Source organism: Simochromis diagramma, unplaced genomic scaffold (genome assembly GCF_900408965.1).
Source record: "Simochromis diagramma unplaced genomic scaffold, fSimDia1.1 OVJJ01000442.1, whole genome shotgun sequence".
In the NCBI taxonomy this organism is placed as follows: Eukaryota; Metazoa; Chordata; class Actinopteri; order Cichliformes; family Cichlidae; genus Simochromis; species Simochromis diagramma.
Window position 1 is genome coordinate 75,861 of NW_024387267.1, and position 18,654 is coordinate 94,514.

Below are 18,654 nucleotides of genomic sequence, written 5' to 3' on the forward strand. Positions count from 1 at the left end.
GAACTAGTAAAAGAACAGGCTGATTAGTTAGCATTGCATCAGCCATTTACCAGAAAAAAAATGCAGCAACAGTTGTGCGCTGTTAGTGACTGTGTGAAGGAAAGTTTACAGTCTGACAGACTACGAAGGAACTTTAAAATTAGTCTCTGGTTAGCAGCTTTGGTATAAAAATATAGCAGAGTAATAATAAATCATAATAAAATCCTTCCTAGAATAGGATTGAGTCTTGAAGAAAAGCGGTGCAGATGCAGTTACAAATCTGTTTTTTATTGAGAAAGCGGCACAAGCTTGTCTTAAAAAAAAGGGAATAAGAGAAAGAACACTTCCAACAATTCACAAAAAAACAAAAACCAAAACAACTGTCATCACTGTTGGGCTTTAGGGGGAGAATTTTGGTGGGTCCATCTCGTCTACTTTCAGAATCTTCCGGAGCGTTCTCGATCCCTCGACCTCCGCCTCTCGCGGTCCCGCCGTCGATCCCTGGAGCGGGAACGTCGTTCCCGGGAGCGCGAGCGTGAGCGGTGTCTGGTAAAGAAAAGAGCAAAAGATATTTATTTTCAAATTTAAAAGCCATACACAAAAGCAGTTGTCTTGCTCTCGGGCTTTACAGGACCTTTTCCTGCGGCGGCCGTACAGCTCCCTCCTCAGTTCCCTTGATATTGGTTTCAGATGCATGAAGTTGCAGAAGCCACCTCGGGTGCACTCTCTGTGAGTAAGCAAGTATGTAAAATTTGATTTCTATTGCACCTTTCTACATAAACATCACAAAGTGCTTCAAACAAAACACCAGAATATAAATTATCAAGTTCCAGTCACAGATCTCCCAGAAGGAGAGTGTTCCAGAGGCCCAAAACTGTCTCCTTTAGTTTTCGTAAAGAAGATGAGTTCCCAAGACACTCAGCCAGCAGGCTCTGATCACATGAACTCAGGGATCTAAAAGTTTGCTCATGTAAGCTGATGTTTGCCTATGAAAAGCTCTAGAAGTCAAACCCAGAATCTTAAAATGGACCCTGGATTCATCAGGGAGCTGGATCAGCAACTGTGTGATGTGAGAGTACGCCATTCTAGAGTTTCTGCATAAACAAGTGAACGATAAAGCCAGATGTGATGAAATAAATGCATGAATAACAGTCACCGGTTTAGAGCGTGAAACAATGTGACTTAGCTTGGCAGTATGTAACACAGGAAAACAGGATGTGAAGGGTTAAAGTTGCTGGCCTTGCATTTTGTAGATCTGTGCCACGAGGAAAAGTTGGCTCATAGTCGCACATTCTGAGGAGCCCTGCCAACCCACCAAGCAGAACACCTAATCTTTATCTGCCTCCAGAGTTGAGGGAGAGCAAACAACCCCGTTGATCCAATGGAAAAAAAAAAATAAAAATCACAGAGGGACTTGTAAAGGAAAAGATCGCAGAGACCCTATCACTGACCAAGGACAGAGTGTAACTACATGTGCACGCTTCTCCTTTGCTCTGTGCCATCATCGTGTCAGCTGATGCTGTCCTTTTAGTTAAATGTGATTGTTTTACACTCAGGGAGGCAGGCCCATTACAGTTGCTTCGAGTGCTGCATCCTGAGGCTAGCATCCTTGATTGGTAGACAAGCATTGGCTCCAGGGTGAACAGTGAGGCTCTGTCATCTATCCATCAGCGGCAGGATGACACTGTCTACATTATCTTGTAGACTGTCTAAGTAAATGGCCTGGCCTGTATTTGTATATGCGCCTTCAAAATAAAACAAGACGCACACCAGATAAGAAGTTGCAACACGCGTTTGCGTACATAAGATTTTCTGGAGGAGGACAGATTTGTTTAGAACTCTTAAAGAAGTCAAAGAAGCAGGCTCCTTTAAGCAATTACTTTGGTGTTCCTCCACCTCCAAAGAAATGTCAGAAGGAGTCCAAAGCGCAAAAGAAGTGCGTATTCTTGGAAAAAGTGGTTGCAGGAGGTGAGCTGGCTTCAAACAAATGATGAACGCACAGCAATGTGGTGCAGAATATGCTGTGAAAATCCCACTCTAGTGGACAACTTCTTATCTAGTGCGCGTTTTTTATTTTGACAGCGCACCTGCAGACCACTTATGTGCACCCCTGTATATAACCATTCAAGCATTAAAGAGGCCGATAGTGCCAGCATTGACAGCAAACTAATGTGACACTGTGTGAGCATGCGATGTTACACATAGTACAAAGTGACAAAATTCTCTTAAATGCACATGCAGTATTTGTTTTAAGAAAGTTTAACCTCTACTCCTTTTTTACTCACTACAGCCCCGCCCCTCCAGTTCTGCCAGAGGTTTCTTCCTGTTAAAAGGGAGTTTTCCCTCCCACGTTTGCCAAATGCTTACTCATAGAGGTTGTCCAATTGTAGAGGTTTTCTTGTATTATCATAGGGTTTTTATCTTACAATATGAAGCATCTTGGGGCAACTGTTGTTGTGGTTTGGCTCTAGATAAAAACTTTTTTTTTTCCTTCCTATAGTCCAGCGGTCCCCAACCCCTGGGCCTCGGACCGGTACCGGTCCGTGAGTCGTTTGGTACCGGGCCGCGAGAGTTGAGGCTCAGGTGTGAAATGTATAGTTTTCAGGGTTTTTATCGGTTTTGAGCGTTATTTTGTTATCGTTTTTATCGTTTACTCGGTTTTCCTGGGTCTTTTCACGTGTTATGAATACATTTTCTTTTTTTCGGTACCGGTTTTATTTTGTTGTATTTATCCGCGACACCTTAAAGGCCGGTCCGTGAAAATATTGTCGGGCATAAACCGGTCCGTGGCGCAAAAAAGGTTGGAGACCGCTGCTATAGTCTATTAGTCAGCTGGTTAATTAAATACAGTAAAATGCTTTCATTAAACACTAACACGTTTTCTCACAGTACTCACCCCATTTCATACTGACGGCAGCAGGCTTCCCTGAAGTCAGTGACTGGGGAGAGCTCTGCGTGGATGGGCTGGCCATTGAACCAGCGGTTGTTAAGGTCCATAACGGCTTTCTCTGCATCCTCCTCGTGACGAAACTACACCCAAAAGACACACACATACTTAGGAAATTACTGGTTTAAGCTCATCAAACCAATTCAACCCCGTTTAAATAAATGAAGATCCTAAAACCGACCTTAACATAGACATTGCCGACGAGGTGGTCGCCTAAGTTATCACAGACGTTCATCTCCTCCACTTCTCCATACTTCTCCTCCATCTCTGTGAACACCTCCTGTGTTGGATATTGGGGGATTGAAACCTGTCAAACCAGTTCTATTCTTATATTCTTATATTGCACCTCTTATAACCAGGAAACTGGTTAACCCAACCTACCACACGAACTAACCAAAGTACAAAGCGGCGGTAATGTAAAAACTGTGTAGTAAACAATATGTAGTAGTAAGCAATGCTATTATTGTGGAGTCATGCTGAGTGGCTTTTAATCAGTGAGTAATAAGTTATATAACAACTAAGAAGGATTATTAACCTTTACAAACAATCATCTCTACAACACATATTATAAAAACTGTTTTTAAATCTCATATTCAAAACCTATGAACATGATAAACTCACAATCAGTTTTTATTGGGTTATTAGTTAGCCAAATACCAGCCCCTCTAAACCAATAAAAGATCCTTGCTTCATGAATACACTGTCAATAACACCTTGCCCCAGTTGCTCTTTTTGGCTGAAATATGCAGATAACACATTCATGACGTCCAACAGTGCCACACGTGGGACACAAAGGAGAAACAAAAGTTCACTCACCTCAAAGAACTCATCGTAGTGCTCCTGCATTTCCACATCGCTGACGGCACCTAAAAAACGCCCAAAAAGGGACAGTCATGTCAAAGCTAGACAGACACTGGTGGTTAAAAACTCAGACCATGTTAAGCAACATCAAATCTTGCTAAACCCTGTTAATAATATAAAGTAAAGATTCTGAAGGAGATGCTACACAAACTGTCTTTCACAAGAAAACCCTTTAGTCTTCTCCAGGTTGGTGGATTTACTTTAAAATGACTTTTCTTGCAGTGTTTTGCCACCTTTACAGAACTGTTCACTGAGTACACAGGGATCCTAACATTAAATATGCATTTTAATGACAAACCCCTGACTAAGTCGGGGGCATCACTAGTAGAAGCCAGCTTCAGTAATGCAGAAGCAATCACTGTGCACTCAGTATGAAAACATTAAGTGTAGAAAACCCAGAAACAGTACTTTAATTATAGCTTTTTGGTTTAATCACATCTTGAAAATGAAGGAAGTGAAAGAAAAGCTGCTCTTTGCACATCAGTGCATGACACTGACTGGGCTAATTGGAGTTTAGGCCTGGAAAACATGCAAAACAGCATGAGGCCCAAAAACTCTGTGTGTGTGTGTGTGTACAGAGGGCACAATTCTATACTTGACCAAATTTGATGTGGGGAGGTGTGGTATAATGAATTAGTGCAGTCAGTGCTGGAGGGTCCTGCGGATGAAGGGAGAACTTACAGTGTAAGCATCAGCAGACTGGGCAGTTTTCAAGGTTATGAAGGTAAATGTTCAAGAGGGAAATGGTCTGAAATACAAAACGTAAACTGCTGTGATATAAATCCAACCGAATACAGAGCTGGGGAGGAAAACAATGTTATTAGATAATTTCTGTTGTGAAATTGCTCCTGCTGATCATGTGATGGTTACACCCATTTGCACAATCTCAAAAAAAAAAAAAAAAAAAAATAGACCACTCCACTGTTTTTCCCCTTAATATAGCAGATCTGTGGTACAAAAAGGCAAGACTGTACAATCACGCTGTATAATGTAGCTTTTGAATATTTTAGCTCATCATGAAAAGGCTGTAATATTAATAATGGTCTAAAAGAACACTGCTTGACTCAAAGTTTAATTTTGGAGGTAACAGATCATCAATCACACCTGTTTAGTCTCTTAAAGTGTTTCTGAGTTGATTCATTAGATGAAAACTCTGCTTAAAGATTCATTCATTCATTAAAGATTCACCTCAAAATAATGGATAATCTGAACTTGTTCTTTAAAACATTTATAGCCTCACTTGTATTTTTCTTTGAAGTGGATCTATTATTAAAATTAAATTTTATTTATATAGCCCCCAATCACTACAACAGATTGCTTCAAAGTGCTTTATATTGTAAGGTGAAGACCCTACAATAAAAAAAACAGAAAATAACCCCAACAATCATACGACCCCCTATGAGCAAGCACTTTGGCGACAGTGGGAAGGAAAAACTCCCTTTTAACAGGAAGAAACCTCCAGCAGAACCAGGCTCAGGGAGGGGCGGCAATCTGCTGCAACCGGTTGGGGATGAGCGAGTGAAGACGGGACAAAGACACGCTGTGGAAGAGAGCCAGAGATTAATAATAACTAATAATTAAATGCAGAGGTGTATAAACACATAGGGAGTGAAAAAAGAAGAAGAAGAAATACTCAATGCATCATGGGAATCCCCCAGCAGCCTAGACCTATTGCAGTATAACTCAGGAAGGATTCAGGGTCACCTGATCCAGCCCTAACCAAATGACTTATCAAAAAGGAAAGTAGAGATACTGTCTGTCACACGATTCCAAACTGGAAGCTGAAGGCTCTGCCCCCCATTCTACTTCTAAATCCACCACAAGTACCCATTATGCTCACTTGAAGCTCCACATTTTTAATTTTTGGTTCCTACTAGGGTAGTTCTGCGTGATTCATGCCTTGGCACAAAAGCCCATTTCACCATCTTTCTACATCTATCTGATTTGGCTCCTGTTGCCCTCTCTTTAAGTAAACTGTGTTCTGATCAGCTTCCTCTCATAACGAGAGCAGCAGGTGGGAGGCGTTTCTGTACCCATCTCTCTATGACATCATACAGAACCAAGAGTATAAAAAAACTCTCCGAATCTGAGCATTCAGAGTAGTCTGAAGGCACACAGGCACTACTCGTCCATATGCTCACACGTTCACATTATCTGAAACTTTGGACAACATCTAAAAGTACATATATAACAGACTATAAGAAAAAGCATAATAGCTCCACTTCAAGTACTACAAATTTCTATTTGTTTTTTTAATTTATCAAGTACAGAGTAGCTGTGTATTAAAAGACTAATCAGTCTATCAACATTAAACCAAATACAGGCCTGTCAAAGCTAGCTGGATGTGTAGTTTGAACACAGAGCCCAAAGACAAATAGACAAGCTAATTCTCAAACCACAGGCAGCCTATGACTCCATTACCAACCTACCTGCATGAGAGGGTCTGCTTCAGCTCTGCCAGACTGGGCTCGACATATTTACTGATCTCATTTCTTCCATAATCAGCACAGTTTGTAAGCACTGTTTGCTTTAGTGTCACTGGTCGGACGGTTGTTTACTGCATTCTGAGTTACGTGAAAGCAGAGGCATCAGAAGCAGGTGTTCATGCTTTTTTGTTTGTTTGTATTAGGCGAGTGGTTCCCAAACTTTTTCTGCAGGGCCTCCATCAGTAGATAAAAACATTTTTCAAGGCCACCCCTCACATGCAATCTTATACACACTTTTTTCTCACAAACTCCAAACAGCTTTTTAGTGATCAATACAGAAATACAATTTAAGCATGTGAACCTAAAGAAAAATAACAAATAAGAAGCAACAAGTACTCAGGAAGCACAAACCTCCACCAAGGCAGCAATTTAAAAACTGCCTACGTACTTTAAAAAGTTTGAACTTGTTTTGACTGAACAACAAAGTGCAGACTTTTGTTATTCTCCCTGTTGAAACCCATTTTAATATACTGCACATTATTTTGAGTATAACCATGTTTATTTATTTTTTAATGTGGAATAATTTACTCGACTATATTTTTATGGTTTTCCATTAGGTGGTAGCGCCTGTTAGGAGGTAGTTTTTTTTTTTTTTAAAGTGGCAGACGTTGTTGTGTTTGATGGCTGATGACAGAATCCGTAGGGAGTTCGAGGTTTGCTTTGTGTCACGTGCAAACAACGTCATGGGAGTTTCGAGCCGCGTTACTAAAACGATGTCGATGTCTATGTTAAGGTGGTCCTCAGTTTTAATGTAAAACAGCTGAAACCAAGTTCAGCAGGTGCTAGTGGAAAAGAGGCATAGCATTATACGACACAGTGGTCCATTTTCATTACACACTGTGGTGAAGCAGAGAATGAGATATGCCTCGGTATATTTTGTGGTCTTTTTGGCAGTTGTACTGTCCACGCTTTGCTTCAGAGACCCATGTGTCATTTTATTCAGCACTGCTGGACCATTACTCTCATAACTGTGCCTTCCTAGTTTGGGAACCACAGGGTTAGATATTACACATCAACAGTGTTGGGGTTCGTGGGAGATAATGGGGTCTGAACAAGTTCTCCAGTGAAGAAGGCTGAAGCAGTCCCTTGGATGTGCTTTTATATTGGACCAGTGCTTTTAGGAAACAGAGCAAGAAAACGTTGCTGATGAAAGTTTCACTTACAGCGAGAAGCGTCGGCTGTCTGCGCACTGTTCTGAGGATTGCGGTAGATGTTCTGAATCAAGATGGTCTGTGGAGAAAACAAGAAAAAGTGCATCTGGTGAGCCAGGAGTGTCAGGTTTTCAACCTTTTCTGGTAACAAAGACTTCAGTTTGAGCCTGTCAGTAATATCATGCTTTAGCACATTTAAAAGAAAAAGAAATGTGATAAGTGTGACATATTAGTGAGTTAGTCAATGTAAAACTACACTGGAATGTAGGCTGGCCGTGTGTTTGCGGCAAGTTTGCCATGTCTTCCCCACTCTCTACATTTTAGCCCACACTCACAGTAACCTCAGTTAACCTACCTCACGCAACTTCACATACTTCACATAACATAAAGCACAAACTTTTCCCAATTTCAAAACACAGGTTACTGAATACCACACACAAAAAAAAAAAAAAAAAAAATGAAAAAAAAAAAAAAAAAAAACACACTGAAAATGATCAACAAGAAGTCAGTGACACATTAAGGCAAAGACAAACAAAGCACATGAGTTTGGAACAACATGAACAGGACAATGACCAGAACACTTTTCTCACATTTACACCCACCCACAGAATGAAAATCACTAGAACCAGGACAAGTTCTCTTGTAAAAGGGATCAAATATACTCACGCATGGGATACATTTAACAGGAAAATTCACAGACATTTTTTAGGGTAACAGACTCATTGCTTTATGCATGCAGACCAATTGTGCTTATGAGCGTAGCCACTTCTAAAGGCTCATTTTGAGCCAAGAAAAACCCTCACTTTTTACACACACCATGCAAACCTAACATAACTTTAAAACCACAAAGACTTTGAGCGCATATGAGCAATTTTATGCTCTTGTGTCTAAATCCTTCAGGGCCACGGCATGCAACTCATTAAGTCAAGAGGGCAAACTAAGGCTACGTTCACACTGCAGGTCTTAATGTTCAATTCCGATTTTTTGATCAAATCCGATTTTTTTTGTCTGCTATTCACACTACAAATAAAATGTGACAGCAAACGCGCTCTAGTGTGAACACTCAAACCGGCCTACATGCGCAAAAGAAGACGTCACACACAACACGCTCTGTTTAGACCCAGACCAAACAGTGTTGTTCGACTGATGGCCCTTAATATAAACACTTGTTTCAAACTTTACGTTTCCCAGTTTTGCTTTAAGTTATAAAGTTATTTTGTTATTTACATATGGCCTAATAATTATCCTTATTGCTGTTTTAGAGAGGAGCAGTGCTTCAAAGTATAGTTGTCTGTCAGAATCTGCAGATTATACAGTACAAATAAAATGTTCATGTTTCTCCAACGTTGTCTTCCCAAGAGTTTCACTGGATGGCCAGGAAGCGTTCACGATGTCTTCTCGGGCACTGATAATTGGTGTCTGTCTTGTGTCAGTGACGTAAAAGATGGATTTAATGCGACATGACCATTCAAACAGCAGTCGCTTTCTAAAACATCAGATATGTATCGGATTCAGTACCACATACGAAAGTAACCCATATCGGATTTGAAAATATCGGATTTGTGCTGTTAACACTGTCACACCATGATCGGATATGGGTCGCATAGGGTCAAAAAAGTCAGATTTGATGCGCTTTCGCCTGCAGTGTGAACATAGCCTAAGTGGGTCAGGAGGTACACTGGGTTATCAATGTACTGCAGGGCTGAGGGTTCGTGGTCGACCTCATGCAATAAAGTCATCAATTTAAAAAGGAACTTTGCTGGGATACCCACCTGGCTGAAGGTTGGTTTGTTGTGCAATCTCGAACAGCGGTCTCCATGTCTGCAAGCTCCAATTTTAAAGTAGAAGGAACAATTGACCCTGAAAAAAGAAGAAAAATCATTATCACACATATTCAGAATCTGACCTTGGGTGTTGCTAAGGTGTACGAATGTTGACATATTAACAGAACTAATAAAAAAGAATGCAACTACCCTGTTTGTTCTGAACCATCAGTGATGGGTCTTAAACCGTTTATAGACAAAACCTAATACGGAGCATAGAGATATAACCTTTATAAGCAATAGACAATAACTGTTTTATTACAGATGCAACATACAATAACAGTAGCTGCACTACAGTAATACAACCACACCCATAACACTGCACAGAAACAGCACAATGCTGCACACTCCGACTGGTAAGATAATGAATGAAATGACTGTGATAAATACAAAGGTTTGGTTGAAGGTTTGATAACATCTGAGGCTGGTTTTAAAGACCATAAAGCCAACAAAGTTAGAAAATGAGACTAACTACACTTCACAACCCGATAACTTGTTGTAGATGCTCTAGTCATGCAGGTGCTGTCGCTGCCAGACCAGGCCTGACGTCTGGCTAAGTCCACAAAACACAGACGCTTCCTTGAAAAACAGAAAGACCAGATTTACATAGCCTGTCTAAAATGGGAGGGAGGGGTGCATTACAGAATGAAATCCAAAAGTATCAGGGCCATGGCCGTCAGGTCCTTGGGAGTCATAGTTGTACAAGAAGTTGGAACTTCATCCACTCCCAGAGGAAGTCAGGGCAAAACCCAGTCAGGAAACGAAAGTCTGTGTCTGCTTCATTTAGGACATGTGAAATGTCAGAGTACTGCAGACACCAGGTGCAGAGGTGTTATGTGTTTTACATTTAATACATACTCGAAAAGATGTGGGAAGAAAAAAAAAAAAAGGTACCAAAAAACTTCCAAAACATATATTTTGCATTTCTTTTAACTATTAAAAGCATTTAATCAACTCATAGCTCTCTGTGAAATTGGTTGATTGTATACAAATGATAATCTTAATATAATGATGCAATATGGAATAAACTTACTATATAAACTGCTTAGGTTACCAGGGTGATCAACAACTATACTGAATTTGGGAATTATACTTTATGACCCATAAATCTGTTGAAATTATATATATATTATGTGTAGCAGCTCATGTCAAAACCAGCATCTACAATATGTGTACATTGTTGTTTGTAAATACAGTTTTCTAAACAATTTTCAGTTGTTTTTTTTTTTATTATTTGGGACAAGTCACGCATTCCTGTAAATAAGAGATCATCAAACAGCAACACTAATAGTACCTGTAACGGATTACTTTGTCTTATACAATGAATGTGTAAGAAGAACAATAAATACATGTTAGTCATTTGTTTGGTGTATAGGAACAACTTTTTTTCGCCATCATTACCACCAAGTCACGTCTTTTTCATATAAGACTGAAGCAATGAAGCACTGCGGGGCTCACTACTAGTACTGAAAGACATCAGTCGCATAGTAGACCGTGTGAACATTACAGCTACGGCTGGCCTACTTACTGATCTTTCATTAACGCGATACTTGATCAAAGTTTGTCCGGGAATTAAATTACATTGATTCTAGCCTCTTAATACGCACAGTACAAATGGATGTACGTTTCTGGCTCTGCTTGGGTATCTCAACCACTGTTGTGTTTTTAGTCGTATAGACCTCACCCGTACGAAACCAAAGATCCTACTTGTGGAAATCATCACATCAGTACATAAACGTATAGCTAACTTAAAGCTACTTTTAAGACTTCAGCAGGCACAGAGTGGAAGATGCTTTCTGCTGCACTCCACCGGTGGGGCGGAACAATACAAGCCAGACAGGTACTCTGCTAATCAGCTTCTTAACTGAGCGGGCCACGCGTTAGCGGTTTCTTCTTCTTCTTCTTCTTCTTTTTGAAAATGTCTTTAACATACACTTCCAGTGTTAACGCGTGCACGCACAAACTGGAGACATTTAAAACAACTGAATGTTTTGGCGCAAACTAACAGCACGCAAAGGCTGCAAGTTAGCCAGGGCATGAGTTTCATTCAAAGCGTTAGCTTAATGTTAGCTTCCTCCTGCTAAGGTTAGGTTGACTGGGACATGCAGCTGAGCTGTGGGTACAAAATAAGCCCCACCGCCGGCAAAATAGAACCACTGCAAGCACACTTTACATAAAAGCGATATCTTATACGAATTTAAGAATGAATAATATTTAAAACTGACTGAAAACTGTTTAAAACTTACTTGTCTTTCTCTGTACCGAAAATGGATGCCAGGTACTCCGCCATTTTCGGGTCGTCGGAAACGTCCTCCTTACGTCATTACGTAAAGAGTGGGCGCTTGCGTATGGTTTTCATCCTGTATTTAGCCGTACCGCCGGCTGACAGCGCTGTTGTTTCAGAAATTAGTTCCCTCCTCGGGTGAACAGCGCTGTGACATTTTTTTTAAATTTTCTCGAATAGCATAAAAATTCCCCTTTGATTAAGTAGTTTTACGTTATTGCCCTCCAAAATGAGGACTAGTTTCCAGATATAGAATTGGAAAAAATTAAGCAAATTTATTTCCAGTTGGGACGCAGCATTACAAAGTATTAGAATTATATTTTTACTTATAAAACAGGCAGATTATTTTTTTAAGTGGATAGCTACTTTTCCACATGCTGGTGGTCAAAGCTGAGAGATATGGGCAAAAGAAAAAAAGCTCAGTGTACTTTTAAGTATAGGTGAAGCTCCCAACCACAGTATATTTCTATTCAAAAGATAAAAAAAGCAACCCTGACATCTTCAGGGTGATTTATATCTTCAGAAACCTCCCGGAGGACTCCATTAAAATCCAACTGAAGGTGATTGACTGACAGATAAGGGGTCCACGGGTTGATGGTCTTACCAAAACAGCAACCACACACACATGTCAACAGAGTGGGCATTAAAGCCTAACAGGCCACAAAGTCCCCATCTCCTCTTCAGAGCAATGTACACCCTCCGCTCAAACCACAGTGCTCTGCACAAGGTCGCACAAGTTTGCAGGAGAGGCAGACGGCAACTTAAAAGGAAAGGAGAGAGGAAAGGAAGTCAGCTTAAAGAAGGTGAACCACACACTCTACCCAGAAGTGATGATGAAGGTGCACAGGTTCACAGAGCGAAACAAGACTCTGAAATGAAAAGTGTGCGCGAGAGAGGGCTCATGTGGGAACCCCCTGTTTTTGAGATATTTCACTGAATTTGACTTGCAAGATTTGCAGAAGCAAGACCACCCACTGGTGTACACACCCCAGCTTCAATCACACAGAGGGTGGGAGAGAGACAGAGATAAGGGGAAAGGAGTGAGCAGAAAGAGGAAGGAGCAAGTTTCATATCAGTGTTTCTCTTTTGGGTTTATCACATAATAATGCGCGTGGAGGAACATTACTGCCTTGGGCTGGCTGTTACTGGACAATGACGGGAGCTTTTCTCAGCATCATGAGGGCTAATCGATGCTGGACCATCCTCCATGTGTCCATCTTGGTTGGGCTGCTCCTCACCTTAAATGCTCAGAGTAAGTTGATGTTTTTGTACAGATCGTGTTGTGCCGTCTCAGTATTTGTGGAATATTTGCTTTCTTCTCTTCTCAGGCAGTCAGGCTGAGAAGTAAAGTGTTTGCGATCGTACTGGAAATGATCTGATAAAAAACCTGTTGGCCTGATTTTTTTAAAGGTTGTGACCCGGAAAGTGCCACATCCACATATGATGTAACTTTTGAGTGAAAAGTGGCTGCCAGTCGTGCAGCTTTAAAAAAAGATCAGAGGCAGAATTCAGTTAGATCTCAAACTCTCAAACTCAAACTATCAGTGGTATCAGATATCGAAGGCAGATTCTGCCATAAATGGCACAGCCTGCCTTTAAACATCTGCAGAGCTTTCTGTTTCAGATGCTAAAACTTTTGCTTCTGTTCTCCCAGAGCAGCAGGGTTTCTTACGTGTGGGAGCTTGATGGAAACAATTTGCACAAGAGGAAAAGATCAAAAATATTAAAAAGAAATTCTCAGAGCTCAATTAATCGCCTACTTTATGTTCCTTGTGCTTTTTTATGTGTGTGATGGTTTGGATCAGGGGAGATACTAGCTCCGTGTAATTTCCTGTTTTTAATTTCACATGGGAAACGTAAGATGCACGTGACTTTATTCACAGCCAGTATAGTGACATACGCAAATGAGTGCACTCCTTTAATATAACTAAAATATTAAAGGTGAAGTGTCAGGTATTTAATCTTGTGTGTGCCATCATTAAAAAGAAACACAGTTGAAAATTAGGAAGCAAAAAGTATAACATCAGTGAATCAGACATAATAGAGCTGCTGTAATTTTTAGTTATGAATAAGGTTAAAAAGACTGTGTGGACTGGGAGAGGCTGTGTTTGTGGGTCTGTGTCAAAAAGGAATTGACCACACAAGTAAGAAATGAAACTGTGCAACTTCCTAGAGAGGACACAAGATGTACAGCAGTGGTTTTAATGGAGTAGGAAGAGCAGTGTTGTCCAAAACCAAAGGTCAACAATGGTCTAGACAAACAGAAAGACACACAACAAAAAGACTGGAGTGGGCGAGACATGAAGTTACAAATAAACTGCTCATAAAACACAAAATAGCTTCGCCCAACGCTGATAAAAAGAATGCTGATGAATGGCTTCAAAATCTTTAGTTAAATGAAATCAAAATATTTCTGTGGCTCAGATTAAATCTGTTGTGTTTTATGTGGATCTGGTCAGGCCCGCTACAGACACCGCACAGTGCTGACTGTGAGGCATCAGAATGGGCAGATATCAGGCTTCGTAAGAATAAAGGGTGTGGTGTAGATAATTAAATACATTTGTTTACGTGCCAGTATTTCTTACAAAAATACTAAGAGACTCCTGTTCACAAGAATATTGCTCAGAGAGGGATTTTCCCTCATGACAGTGATCACAAACATACTGTAGTAAATACACAAGAGGAGAAACAATGATAACACAGACATGGTCACCTGTTGCGATGATGCAATACTCGTCTGGGCCCAATGAAGCCCCACATCCCTGTAAAATTTCTGTTGCTAAAAATGTTTAAAAAGTATCTTGTGCTTGATCAATGGTCTTAATCACATATTTAAAAAATTGACAATCTAAATATCTCCTCACAGTAATGCTTATTAAAACACCTTTTTCTACAGATTACTTGCTATAGTCACTCTGGTCTACTACAAGGTGTCTTTAAATGTGGTCTAAAGGTGATACAGTTGTCAGTGCTAATATTAATAGTAATCATGAAGGTGGGACCCAAATATTTGTCTGCCATAATGCTGGACAAAAAAAAACGTGAAAAACACGCCTGCTAAAAGATTTTTTTAAGGTGAATGTTAAATGACAGAAACACTGTGGGACAGCAGCAGCTAAAAGTAATGATTTTATAAATTGTGTCTGCTTATGCAAAAATTATTTATAACTTTATGACAATTTCCATGAAAATTAATACATTTATGGCACATTTTTCTGTTTTTTGTCAGGTGTGTCTTTTACAACTAGAACCAAAAATCAATCAAGTACCACAAAAGGTATATTTATTTATTTTTACAGGTTTATATGGACTTCACTTAAAGCATAACTATTATTGTCAAATTCTTGTCTCAGTAAAAATGTCTAATAATTAATTCAAAAAAATTCACAGGCATTCTTAAACTGCTCTGAAGTTTCTGGGTTCAAATTCTCCCTCTTAACATAATATTCTTTGGTAAAAATTGAAAAGCAAAATCATCTCTTAAAGGTTTTCTACAGGAGAGTAATGATAGGTGCTGTCCTGAAAACTCAGAAGTTTAAACTTCCAGTTTTTCTGTCATATGATAAACGGCTCCGGGACACCTGCTGGTGGATCTTGTAGTGAGACTGTGAGCTCAGTATTTAAGAGCAGTGGAATATCTGACAGTCAAAGGGAGACATGAAATTAATAGACGTGGCTTTAGGTTCCCCTTTGTGTTAGGACAGGTTCACTCACAGTTTGCTGAACTGCTGGAGTTCATGCAAATTACTTTTCCACTCATCATCAAATAAATGTCACTGAGTGATTTTTCTTTTTAATCTTTTTTTTTCATTCTTACTGTTTGTCATACCTCATGTTTACGTCTATTTTGATCTTATTGTTGCAATATGATGGATATGTTTATATATTTATTAGTCTTCAATTAAACAGTTTTTATATAAATGTATTGTCTAAACACCTTTGATCAGTCTCTTGTGTAATATATTGTTTTATGTTCTCAATTAAATTAAAAATAACATCAAACATTTCTTAATTTCTAATTGTTCTTCTTTATGTGTTTGGTATAATTTCTCTTCTGCAGGTGACTCTGACTGTTCTACAGAAATTAGAGTACGTCGCAACACAGTTTATAATGCATCAGTTGGACAACAACTTTGGATTAATTGCACAGTATTTTTTTGCAATGATTCACCAACAACAGTCACCTGGTATAAAGTTGAGGAAGCTATTGTCCCCATCAATGTCAGCGGTGACAGTCACATTAAAACAGAGTGGAAACCTTTAAACGAATCAGTATGGATCTTCTATTTGACCTTCCAGAACATTCTCAGAAACGACTCTGGTCAATATCAGTGTCAAGGTGGAGGGAGTATGGGTCATGCCATCACTGTCAATGTCTATGGTGAGTGTGGATTTTTCACTAATTATACTTCTCTAAGAAACCTTCACTCACACTGAACAGTGGACTTTTTCTGAATCTCATGATATTTCTGTGTTGTTCAGACCTCAGACAGCTTCTCTGTTTTTTTTTTACAGATCATGCTGAAATTACCACTGTTACACAGAATAATGTCAGAGGTAAGAAAGGTTTTATATAATGTGTGTTGTTGTAGCTTTATTAAATCCAAACTGACTGAAACCTGTTTTTCTTTCAGTCCGCACGACTTCTGCTCCTGAAAATACAAAAACCTTGTTGCTATACGTGTACTCTGCTGCTGGGATCGCCACATTCGTCATCATAGTCATAATCATATCTGTCATATCAATGCGAGGCTGTAAAGGTGAGCTGTTCTCTCGCCTCTTCAAAATAAAACATCACCAGACATACTGAATACTAAACATGTAAACTGTCCATCCTGCAGGGAAGCCAAAGAAAGACAGTCAAGCTGAAAATCAGGTAAGATATAAAATATTTCAAGCTTATCACATTTTTTCCATCAATAATTTTAACTCAAACATTTTTGGATGTTTCCAGTACATGCAGATCCCCATGGTGGAGCGACCTCTTCCTCAACCCAGCTTGGAGCCCTCACAGAGAGGAAGCCCCTATGCTGCGCCATCTCGGAGATCTACCAAGAGGAAAACTCCACCAAGGCAGCCCAATGAGTTTAGATTATCAAGAGATAATGAGCAGGCTTATGGGCCGAGTCATGTGGGCAGAGAGAGACAGAGAAACACCGTGGAGGAGGAGAGCGGCTCTGTTGTGTATGCTGCTCTCAACCACGAGCTGCCTCAGCGGGTTAATCGGCCACGGATGGAGGTGGAAGAGACCTCAGAGTACGCAGCCATCCGTTTGGCATAAAGACCAAGAACTGCTTGACTAAATCACACTAGAGGACAACTGATGAATATCTGAAGCTGGTGTAACTCCACCAGAGGAGACCTGAAGGACAGTTAGAAGGGAATGCAGAGACTCGAAGTAAAGAGTGTGGATACCAAAAACACAACTCATCACTTCTGTAAAAACTGCTCTTTGATCTTTGAGTTATACCGCACAGACCATCACACCTTGTCTACCTGAGATCCTGAAGACTTGTTAATAATTTAAATAGCAGAATCAGCACCCTCACATTTTGGTCAATATTTAAAAGCCTACAAGCTTTCATAAGTGTTTTTACTCTCGCTGATTATGCCTCTGCTCAGTTTGGGATTTAGCAGAGTTATGCTGAGATTCTTCACCAGATGTCATGCCACTAACAATGGGTACACTAACAAGAGCTGTGTTAGAGCATGTTTGATATATATGGGCACAATGTCTCAGCACAGACAATACCACCCAGTGTACCTAGCAAATTACACCTACAACGTCAATCAACCATAAAATACAACCTGTGCCAAGCAAACTGCAAAGAGTATGGTCTGAGCACACACATCATATTGTGTTTAGATTTAAAGCTGTTAGGGATTCTAACACCAAAGCTGTTGCCTCAAATGGTGCTTAATAGAAGCATTTTGTGTCATGTGGCATCATAAGCAGTCATCTCCAGGGCTGAAAAATGACAGAGGTGCCAAAAACTGCAGTTCCTCAAATGTCCACTTGAGGTTGACTACAAAAGTCAATCCTTGTAGTTAAAATATTTACACCAGGAATAACATAGCAGCATGTCAAAAAGTAAAGGCTTGAAAATAATACCAAACTAGCTGGTAATATAACAGCAGTCAGCATTACTTATTTCTGTATGTTACTCCTGTGCAGAGATGGGCAGTAACGCGTTACTTGTTACTTGTAACGCGTTACTGTAATCCGATTACTTTTTTCAGGTACTTTTTTGCAATAGTAATCCCTTACTTTACGTAAGGGATTACTATTGCAAAAACGGTAATTAGATCACCGTTACTTTCCCGTAGGAACGCTGCGTTACTGCGTTACTAAAACCGTGATTTTTTTGTGAGAATGTCTCATGACAGTGACGTAAGCGAGTGCGACATTGGTGACAACAGCTGTGTGCAGATCAACAATGGATAATATATTGAGTGCAGAGAGAGTATGAGCGTGCAGCGTTTAAAGCGTGGAAGTACTGACCTTATTTTGAGTTTGATTCCATAAAAAGTGACAAAAACATTAGTGTCCGTTGTGCGTGGGAACAAAACTTCTTTTTACAGCGAAAAAAAACACCCCTAAACTTCCAAGCAAGCACCGAGTGCGCTACGACGTAATGGGAAACTCACAGGGAAACTCGCAGATTCTTCAACTGACCGCCTGCGGCACACCTGCACCAGGGCAAACCTCCGACTACGCCACTCCTGCTATACAGGTGAAAATAGAGCAACAGGACCGCTACTCTTTGATTTTATTTATTTTCTGCTGTGTTTTACTTGCATCTATTTGAAAGAGTGAGTGTAAACAAAATAAAGATATTTTATTTTATGTGCTGGAATGTGCAGAAAATAGGTTTAAATGTTAAACAAATTTCTTCCAGTCAGAGAATGTTGCATATAATTAAATTTTTGCTTGATGCATAAAGTTAAAAGGTTAAAACTAATGAACCAAGTTTTTAAAAAGAGTCTTTTCAATTTGATTACATTTTGTATGATGGATTACGCAGAAAAAGTAGAATTGGACTGAAAGATCTATTGCTTTCCATACTTATTATTGTATTCCATACACCTATTCAGGTTGTAAATCGTGTTTTTTAAAAGTAAC

The 18,654-nt window shown here is 39.8% G+C and overlaps 2 protein-coding genes across 3 annotated transcripts; one reads left to right on the top strand and one right to left on the bottom strand.

The window, feature by feature from the left end:
• Positions 1-246: 246 nt before the first annotated feature.
• LOC120715445 (splicing factor U2AF 35 kDa subunit) lies at positions 247-11,598 on the bottom strand. The gene is made up of 8 exons (XM_040002465.1): positions 11,494-11,598; positions 9,197-9,284; positions 7,437-7,503; positions 3,743-3,792; positions 3,108-3,206; positions 2,876-3,009; positions 614-706; positions 247-525 (listed from the first exon to the last, which is right to left on the bottom strand). Exons 1-8 carry the CDS (start codon positions 11,535-11,537, stop codon positions 417-419), a joined length of 684 nt encoding a protein of 227 aa, XP_039858399.1. The 5' UTR covers positions 11,538-11,598; the 3' UTR covers positions 247-416.
• Positions 11,599-12,577: 979 nt separating this feature from the next.
• LOC120715444 (B- and T-lymphocyte attenuator-like) lies at positions 12,578-17,812 on the top strand. 2 transcript variants are annotated; one of them, XM_040002462.1, is made up of 7 exons: positions 12,578-12,783; positions 14,761-14,808; positions 15,592-15,912; positions 16,047-16,088; positions 16,166-16,291; positions 16,373-16,407; positions 16,486-17,812. In XM_040002462.1, the coding sequence occupies exons 1-7, from the start codon at positions 12,684-12,686 to the stop codon at positions 16,810-16,812; spliced, it is 999 nt and encodes a 332-aa protein (XP_039858396.1). In that variant the 5' UTR covers positions 12,578-12,683; the 3' UTR covers positions 16,813-17,812. The 2 variants fall into 2 exon arrangements, with proteins under 2 accessions (XP_039858396.1, XP_039858397.1); XM_040002463.1 differs by lacking the exon at positions 14,761-14,808 and having other exon boundaries at positions 16,486-17,808.
• The last annotated feature ends 842 nt before the right edge of the window (positions 17,813-18,654 follow it).

Coding starts and splice junctions, on each gene's coding strand:
- LOC120715445 (XM_040002465.1), bottom strand. CDS start 11,537: ATGGCGGAGTACCTGGCATCCATTTTCGGTACAGAGAAAGACAA. Junction 7,504..9,196: donor ACAAACCAACCTTCAGCCAG/GTGGGTATCCCA, acceptor TTTTCTCCACAG/ACCATCTTGATTCAGAACAT. Junction 526..613: donor TACGGCCGCCGCAGGAAAAG/GTCCTGTAAAGC, acceptor TTTCTTTACCAG/ACACCGCTCACGCTCGCGCT.
- LOC120715444 (XM_040002462.1), top strand. CDS start 12,684: ATGACGGGAGCTTTTCTCAGCATCATGAGGGCTAATCGATGCTGGACC. Junction 14,809..15,591: donor TCAATCAAGTACCACAAAAG/GTATATTTATTT, acceptor TCTCTTCTGCAG/GTGACTCTGACTGTTCTACA. Junction 15,913..16,046: donor CATCACTGTCAATGTCTATG/GTGAGTGTGGAT, acceptor TTTTTTTTACAG/ATCATGCTGAAATTACCACT.